Here is a 9,951-nt window from a genome sequence, read left to right on the forward strand (position 1 = left end):
ATCGCCAAGCTTCACACACATACATGCCAAAGCATACGAGCAAGAACTAAGCCAATCTTGATGTCTTCCTGTAATGTGTTGACACCTGAGCGTTGTACAGTGTGCAGTACACGTCACTGCTTTACACTTAGCTGAGCAAACCTCATAATGTAAAAATGTGTAAGGCTGCATTTTCTCATGTCGGCTCGTCACAGACCTGCTGAATGCAGGTTCTTATCTGGCCTTCGACCAGTTAGCTTAGCCGCAGTGTAATCTCAGTAGCAGCTGTCCTCAACACTGACAGCACGACAAACGCTGCTCGCGTGCTGCCAAACAGTCTAATCTCCTAACTTTCTCTGTGAGATGATGGCATGCCAGATTCCTGTAGGTATGAAGACCATTCATGAAAATTACATTAACAACAATTTCAAGACTTTGCATTACAAACAATAAAACCTGTCATGCAGCGAAGACTAACACCTCAACATCTGGCACTATCGCTTGTGAGCAGCGTCATTGTACCGTGACGTTTCTGCATGATGCCTCCCACAACCATTATCACATTATTTTGCTTTAACCAGAAGACTCATACCACAGAGGCATCAGAAAACCTCTGTGTCACTGTGGGCAGCACACACAGGGCTCACTGCTGAGCCGAACCTGCGTTATGTGGCGTCTCTGGGATGAAGGTGGGGGTGAGCGATGACTGGGTTCAGTGTTTGCTGCTGGACGGGTGACAGTTGAGGTCAGGGGTTCACTTTTCCCTCAGCTTCGTCTCTCTCTTTCCCTCTCTCTCTCTCTCTCTCTCCGGACTGGCTTTCAGAGGCTGAAAGAAAGGGCTTGATGAGGAGGACTCGGAAGCACCGAGGCATCTGGCAGCAGGAGCAACCCTTCCCTCCACATCCTGAGGGCCAGCAGAGCGGCTCTGTGGCAGCCAGAGGAGAGAAACAAGGTGCACACTGTGATCTAAACACAGACTGAGGGGGGCGGTTCGGGTTACCCCTTCAGTAGGTGTGTTGCCACAGAAAAGCTCACTGTGAAGAGGAGAGGGATGGAGGAAGGGGGGTGTTGTGCTAGTGTACATTTACACAGAACAAAAGGATTATAATTAATAAAATTGTATCAACATGTGTTGCCACAATTCCCATAAACCCTCCTATTTCTTAGTTGGCCTTCTTTGTTCCTGCGTGTTCTACTGTAAATCATATTGGACACTGTAAAAGTGCCAGATGCTCTCACACTGGCATCAGAGCACAGTGAAAATGTCAGTGCACACATTAGGTCACTAACTTAATTATACTTAATATGATACCTCTGGCCTCAGTGTGCAGTTAGACGAATGAGCTTTGCATTGAAGCTAAGTGCAGTCAGGACTGAAGTAATCACCTGCATGACCTTTTCTAAATGGAAGTGATTAGTGAAAACTAGAACATGTCTCTGGAGAGGAGGTGCCGGCTCACTGTCATTGGTGCAGGAGTTATGTTCAAAGTACAAAGGGATATTTTTTGAACGGCTAGGATGATGTAAATTGTTGCCAGACCATATATAGTACAGCAACACTGCACACATGCTTCCATAATTTTTGTGTGAATCCTGTATTGAAACAGGTAGTCTCATTGAGATCGGGATCTTTTTTTCAAGAGACCTGAGTGAAAAAAAAACATATAAAGTTTAAGCACAGATCCAGATAATTCACAGACATAGATTATATTTTTTTACATTAAGAAAAGTGTTTGCAAGTGTGATTGCTATTACATAAGTACAACCTTTTAAAATGTTCCAGTGAAATAAGAGAATGAAACTTAGTGACATATTTAGTAGTGTAGTAGTTGTTTTGGACTCTGCCGAGAGCCCTATGGTGTCTTCATATGAGATGAGTCGTATAGGACATTATTTAATTTGAGCTAAATGAAACCCCTCCAAAAATGATTTCCATTAGCTGACTGGACATTTCCCTGTTGGTTAGGATTTCCACCCAAAATCTCTATCTGCTTAGTTGTTAAGAAATAGATAGGATTACAGCTGCAATCATTTGGACAGTGAGTTGTGGGGTATTAGTGACTGTGTCTAAGCTGGATTTAACATGAAGTGACCGGTCATCCCTACTGGTGTAACAGGAGTGTCTGTCGAGAGCCGAAGAGAGCAGAGCCACTGTAGACGACAGCAAGGATTCATGCATCGAAACTCAGGCCATGGAAATAACATTGAAGGGTTTTCCTCTGAAGGTTGTGAATATTCCATGGAGGAATAATAACCTCAGTACTCTGCATACAGACCCTCCTCTGTCCGAACAAGGAGAGACTATCATTGGAGTCTACCTGTTAGTGTTGGGTAAGTCGACCATCATATACTGGACTGCAGTAAAACTTGAATTGTAGGGTTGGAGTGTTGCATTTTCATAATTTTACTATACTTTGGAGGAGAAATATTGTAGTGCACACATGGGAATATAAGGAATAACGTCTGAATTCTCCTTGAGAATGACCATGTCAAAAACATTATAACATCCATTTATACCACTGCAAACGGTGGAATGCCATACTGTACATGGACTACTGACAAAATACTTGAAATAGTGCCCCTCAAAATTGTTCTGACTTCCAAAACTCTGTAGTGAAAAATAACAATACACCCTCGGAAATGAATTTGTCCTTTAAATCCCTAAGGTCAAATAGTAACAGGAAAAAGTCACACATTGTTTAAGTCTTGTCAACAAAAACAGCTGTTGTTCCTCCTGTTTCCAAAGGCCAGTCCACCGCTCACTCAGACAGTTTGGTTTGTGTTGGTGACACTGTTTCTCTGTCGGCCCAATGCAGTCGTGGGAATCAGTCAGTAACACACACTGAGTTATAAAAGGGGAAGGTATTCTCTTGGCTTATTGCCACTGTTATCTAACTCCAGAGAAAGATGATTTAACTCTGAACTTACTCTATTCTAGTCTCTGTACTATTATTATTACATTTTGCCCAGTACTTTAGCAGCTAGCACAATGATCAAGATCAGGAACCAGCAACAGTACAACCCAACACCTTATAACACTCTGTAATTTAAAATGCTTTTCTCTTCTCTACTATATTCTACTCTACCACTCACCTGTACTGCTCACCTCTGCTCTACTGTGCTACTCTAATCTTCTCTACTGCTGAACTGTGCTGCACTCTCCTCTACTACACTCCACTCTGTTGACTTTACTATACCATCCACAATACTATCTGCTCTGTACTACTATACTATACTATACTATACTATACTGTACTATACTATACTATACTATACTATACTATACTATACTTTACTATACTATACTATACTTTACTATATCTTACTATACTATACTATACTATGCTATACTATACTATACTGTACTATACTGTACTATACTATACTATACTATACTGTACTATACTATACTATACTATACTATACTATACTTTACTATACTATACTATACTTTACTATATCTTACTATACTATACTATACTATGCTATACTATACTATACTGTACTATACTGTACTATACTATACTATACTATACTATACTTTACTATACTTTACTATACTATACTATACTATACTATACTGTACTATACTGTACTATACTGTACTATACTATACTATACTTTACTATACTTTACTATATTATACTATACTATACTATACTATACTGTACTATACTGTACTATACTATACTATACTATACTGTACTATACTGTACTATACTATTACTATACTTTACTATACTATACCTTACTATACTATACTATACTGTACTATACTGTACTATACTATACTATACTTTACTATACTTTACTATACTATACTTTACTATACTGTACTATACTGTACTATACTATACTATACTATACTGTACTTTACTATACTATACTATACTATACTATACTATACTTTACTATACTATACTATACTATACTATACTATACTGTACTTTACTATACTATACTATACTATACTTATACTATACTATACTATACTTTACTATACTTATACTATACTATACTATACTGTACTATACTGTACTATACTGTACTATACTGTACTATACTATACTATACTTTACTATACTTTACTATATTATACTATACTATACTATACTATACTATACTGTACTATACTGTACTATACTATACTATACTATACTGTACTATACTGTACTATACTATACTATACTTTACTATACTATACCTTACTATACTATACTATACTGTACTATACTGTACTATACTATACTATACTTTACTATACTTTACTATACTATACTTTACTATACTGTACTATACTGTACTATACTATACTATACTATACTGTACTTTACTATACTATACTATACTATACTATACTTATACTATACTATACTATACTATACTATACTATACTATACTGTACTTTACTATACTATACTATACTATACTATACTATACTATACTATACTATACTTTACTATACTATACTATACTATACTTTACTATACTATACTATACTATACTTTACTAAATGACACTATATGATAGATTCCACTCGTGAATACTAAACTTTAAAATGATGTGGTTCACACTGCTACAATCTACTATACTATACTTACTCTTATAGCACTACTATTACTAACATAACATAACATAAGATGACATCTCTGCTGATATGAAATGTGTGGTCTGTGTGTATGTCTCTCCATAGGATGGCTGTCCTGGTTTGGAAACAGTTTGGTGATGTTTGTGCTGTACAGACAGCGAGCCTCACTTCAGCCAACAGACTTCCTCACTTTAAATCTTGCCATCTCTGATGCCAGTATCTCAGTATTCGGCTACTCCAGAGGGATCCTAGAAATATTCAATATCTTCAAGGATGATGGATATTTGATCACCTGGATCTGGACCTGCCAGGTAAAAGCCACACCAAGACAATACTTGATGTAAAAGAATTTCATTTAAAAGAGTCATTTGTTTACTTTTTAATAATATTGTATATATCCTATCACATTTCCCACCAAATCTTAAACTGTGGTACAATTTGCAGCATTAATAATTAATCAAATCCCAGTAATGTTGGTTTGAAAAGGTTTGAAAGTGATGACGGTGCAGAGTTGCAAAAAACATGCATGTAGCTATGCATCTGCTCTCTTTGGCCAATCCCAATTACTGAAGTACATTAAAAGAATCTGTGGAAGTCTCACAGTAAAGTGAGTATGCGTGTGAATGTGTATCTGCAAGGGATTATGCTGGAAGCCATGTGGGCTGGAGGTTAAATCTATAATAAGATTACCACTGTGGAGGCCTTTAAATGGGAGAAACTAGCAGCGTGGCACCTGTCAACATCCAAACAGGAATCAAATAAGAGCTGCAGGTCAGAAATTTGTTGCATTATTTAATCAGATGCTCATATGTTGCTGATTTATAACATATAATTTGCATTAAATTCAAAGATGAGCTATTGTGTGTAATTCCTAAGATGTACTGTTCATTTCTGTTTTCCTCCTCCTGCAGCCTCAGCTTGAAATGAAATAGTTGTCATACTTGAGCTTGGAATTCATCCAGGGTATTTTTCTTGCTCAAGGCTAGCTGTGGTGGAAACCGTGATATCCGTGCTGCAGTCAGTGAACTCTCTGAGGAATCATGCGAAAACAAGCTGGTGTAACCAAAACACTTTCAGTCTCAGAAGCGAAACCCCAAAATCTGAGCGGTCGAGACACTGTAAACGGAGCTCTGCCGCTCTTAGACTTCAGTACACCAACTGAGGTGATCTCATCTCTCAGACATCCAATCTCAGGTGAAGGAGAGATATTGGGATAGTACTACGTCCCTCTCATTTCACCTTCTTCTGAGAGAGGGAGGGAAGTAAATGAGGGAAAAGTGAGAAGTGACAGAAATAGAGGAGGGAAGGAAAAGAAAGGCGAAGGAGACAGGCATGTGAGAAGCATTAGCAGATTACTGCACAGAGCATGATGGGACACGAACAGTTGCAAGTTGGGCCAGATCCTGGTGTTTTGCACCCTATGGGACAGGATATTATTGAATATGATAGAGCCTTATGCAACCCTTTGATGTTGCAAAGGGGAATACAGAAAGAGAACTGCCAAACCAGTGTACAAGGTGTATAAATATACTCTTCTTCTTTTCTGATGCTTGTTCAAAATCCACGTCCTTTTCTGTGAGCCAAGCCAGAGGCAGAGGTGAAACACTATTCTGCAAGATGAGCCGTGAAGAGCAAATCACATCATTTCAAAAAAGTCGTCGTCTTTTTGTGCCTAGTCCTAAATTCTTATGAGAACAGAAAATGTACGATAGACGAGTGCTGAATTCAAAATCATATTGATCTAGACATTGGCAGTCCAGTAATCTGCCAAATGTGAGGGCGAAAAAACGTGATGAGTGACAGTAATAGGATTAAGGACTAAGGAAGCTCAAGAAAGTAATCAGTGAGAGACCTTAAGTGATGCATGTCACCTGGAAACGGCACAGCAGGGAGCTGGGTGTCACACAGTTGGAGCCAGAATGAAACAAAGCAGTATAATTCCCTTTAAGGAGAGCTGGTATTAAAAGCTTGTCTTCCCAAATAATGAACTGAATGCTAAAAGGCTTCCTGGTTTAACGTATTAGGCAGTCATTCAAAGTAAAATCTATCAACAGCTTTAGTGAGTTTCCATTTTAATGCAAGTTTTGTTTTTTAAATAAAGGGAAATGCTTTTGGGCAGGAACATATTGGCCAGAAGGCAGGAAGAGCTCTCCATCTCGTCTCTATCTGATAAAGTCCAAGGCAAAGCAAACGGAACAGACAAAGGTCTGGAACAATTAGGCAGGCAATCAATACACACCCTGAGGCTTGATTGACATTTTAAAGATGTCACGTCATGATTCACCACTCTCTCTCTCTCATTCCTTCTCTCTCTCTCTGTGTCTGCTTCCAGGTAGACGGCTTCTTCACGCTGCTCTTCGGCCTCGCGAGCATCAACACCTTGACCGTTATCAGCGTCACCAGATACATAAAGGGATGCCACCCAAACAAAGGTCAGACCGAACCCCCGTGAATTCAAGTGAGAGAACATAAAGCAAACGTCAGACCAGCGTTTCTGCCTTCCTCACATTCCAGCAGCTCTTATCTGACAGAAAAAAGTGTGTTTTTCAGTGCTAATGAAACCTTATTACTGACTTCAGCTGTGGAAATAACTACCACTTGTCTCCAGCAATTTCATTTACATTTCACCAACATGTCATTAAGTTAATTTGAGGTGACATTTTCTATTTTGGGTGCAACAGGAATGTCTTAATTATATGGAAATTAGGTTGAGCAACTGTGTCTGTTGTCAGTGTGTGAGAAGAATGTTTACCATGTTTGTGGTTTTTCATAAAACACAAACTATATAAAGCTGTGTAGGTTGTTTTTTTTACATTGGCAGTTAAACATGAACATCGGTGGGACGTGGGGTATCATTAACTGTTGCAACTACTGCAGATGGCAACAGATATTGATCCACATGCAGAAGAAATTGCTGTGTTGGTTTTAGGTCCAAATTAAATTAATTAAGGCCAGTAAAACCTTCAGGTTAACCAGTGCAGGTAAAGCAATACTAAGGTAAAGCAGCTAGTAACCCATAGCAACAAAGGTATTGTATACTGGCTGTCATCCTTGTACAGCACGTAGTGTATGTTATATTGACATAAGATATGCCAGCAGTCCTTGGAAATAGAGCAGACTGACTGATTTTTTTTTTTTTCGTGCCGTGAACACAAAGCTATGTGTACTTTGTCAATAGAGGTTCTTTTCAGTCACAGAAGTTCTCAAAGGCTGTCAATATAAGAAAAGACCTCATTGTTCAATGAATGTCACAGTCTTGACATTCATAACAAGTCAAGAATGCTGGATCTTTAAGTGCCTCTCACTTTTTCTGTCCCGTGTTTGCCAAAGTCAGAACACTTAACCTTTTTAAAGTGAAGACAATCAAACAGCTGTTTCAGGAATATGGGAATATTATATTGTATTCATGTTCCTTGTTGTGTGTTCATGCAGCTTTCTGCATCAGCATAAACACCATCGCTGTGTCACTCATCTGCATTTGGACTGGAGCGATGTTTTGGTCTGCTGCTCCACTGCTGGGCTGGGGCAGCTACACAGGTCTGTTCTCAAACACTGACCAAATAGAGGACAGAAGTAGAAGACTTACAGCTTTTGGTCTGACTTCTGTGTCTTCTCTTCCTTAGATCGAGGTTACGGCACCTGCGAGGTGGACTGGTCCAAAGCCAATTACTCCACCATCTACAAGTCCTACATCATCTCCATCCTCATCTTTTGCTTTTTCATCCCTGTGATGATCATGCTCTTCTCCTACGTCTCCATCATCAAGACAGTGAAAAGCACTAATGCCATGTCAGCTGACGGTTTCCTCACCACCCGCCAAAGGAAGGTGGAGAGAGATGTCACAAGGGTAGGCGACTAGGAGAGAAAAAAGTTGATTTCTGAGGTTGTTATTGGAAAGACTTGATTGTAAAAGTAAAATGAGACGTAATGCCACTCCTAACAAGTGTTCCCTCATGTTCCTCTCTAGATTTCCATTGTAATCTGCACTGCTTTCATCATGGCCTGGTCGCCATATGCAGTGGTGTCTATGTGGTCGGCCTGGGGCTTCCATGTGCCAAGCACAACCAGCATCATCACCCGTCTCTTCGCCAAGTCTGCCAGCTTCTACAACCCGCTCATCTACTTCGGCATGAGCTCCAAATTCCGCCAGGACATCTCTGTGCTGCTGCCGTGCACGAGAGAGCGCAGGGAGGTGGTGCGTCTGCAGCACTTTAAAAACATCAAACCCAAGGCCGAGGCCACGCCCTCACCCGCAGCACTTCCGGTGAAGAAGCTGGAGGCGAAATACGCAGTGGGAGAGCTGAACAAATCGAATCCTGACAGTGACTCAGGGGTCAACAGCCCCCCTCAGACCCCTCCATCCAACACACAGGGGGTCTTCCACATCAATGTGCCCTCACACATCGAGACATCAGAGTACTGGTGTGACAGGCTATGAGGACTGTTCCCATACTGGAATTACAAGGGGAGATTGAGAGTATTTTTGTATTTTTTGGTCTTACCCATGTTAATGAACTTTACGTGTGACCTGTGTTAATAAATTATTTTCTGTTTCACATGTGTTGAAAAGAGTTTTCATTTCCAGCTCTTACAAAGACTCATACAATCCGAATTAGTAACGGCAACATACTGTATAGTGTGGAGCAGTGCGATGTCTGAATCTTGTCAGAGTGTATCTAGCTGATGAAATGTGCAGTCAGTGATGTAGCGAGACTAGAGATTCACAATAACATCTGGAAATGCTGAAATGTCCTTGACTCAGCTGAAGCGTGTGATGGCACAGATTTCTGCCATTTCCCCTGCCGCCCATGAGAGCGCTCATGCCATCAGATCTCCCGCATATCCCACATTGGCAGACTGTAGAAATGGGTCATTTTACATCTTCATCCATCAGGCTGGTCAGTGAAAAGCAGGCAGGAGCAGTGGCAGCGAGGCAGCTTTATTTTTTTTTACTGAAAACTGTGAAAACTCTTCCATCAGTTCATGGGTGTGCTAAATCAGGGCAACTTTTCTCTCTCGACAAGCTTTCAGGCTAAGGGCACTGTTGAAAGAAAAATGAGCAACCCTGAAATAGCACCTGATCTTTTTTTTTCAAGCAACATCAATAGGCAATTATCTACTTGAGCCATGAAGGTTTAAGCTTTAAAAAAGTTCCTGAGGTGAGTTTTTTTTTTTTTTTTTGCTTTTCTACAAAGACCATAATCGCACACACAATGAGCTCCTTTTACAGCAGCCCTTAAGACCTTTAAATCAAAATGGCAGGCAGCTTCAGCAGAACCATCCACATAGTGGATAATAGCAGCAGCTTGGGTGCCAATCTGCATAAACCAACAGGCTCTCCCTGTAAGAGTAGCAGAGGTGGAAGTAGGATTGTGGTTGTGGTT

General features: G+C 40.0%; 1 protein-coding gene across 1 annotated transcript; it reads left to right on the top strand.

Moving 5' to 3' along the window:
• The first annotated feature begins 2,162 nt into the window (after positions 1 to 2,162).
• On the top strand, positions 2,163 to 9,130 carry LOC130181636 (opsin-5-like). The gene is made up of 6 exons (XM_056395994.1): positions 2,163 to 2,310; positions 4,673 to 4,878; positions 6,900 to 6,999; positions 8,000 to 8,104; positions 8,191 to 8,414; positions 8,535 to 9,130. The coding sequence occupies exons 1-6, from the start codon at positions 2,172 to 2,174 to the stop codon at positions 9,003 to 9,005; spliced, it is 1,245 nt and encodes a 414-aa protein (XP_056251969.1). The 5' UTR covers positions 2,163 to 2,171; the 3' UTR covers positions 9,006 to 9,130.
• The last annotated feature ends 821 nt before the right edge of the window (positions 9,131 to 9,951 follow it).

The sequence above is a fragment of the Seriola aureovittata genome, chromosome 14 (assembly GCF_021018895.1).
Source record: "Seriola aureovittata isolate HTS-2021-v1 ecotype China chromosome 14, ASM2101889v1, whole genome shotgun sequence".
Taxonomy (NCBI): Eukaryota; Metazoa; Chordata; class Actinopteri; order Carangiformes; family Carangidae; genus Seriola; species Seriola aureovittata.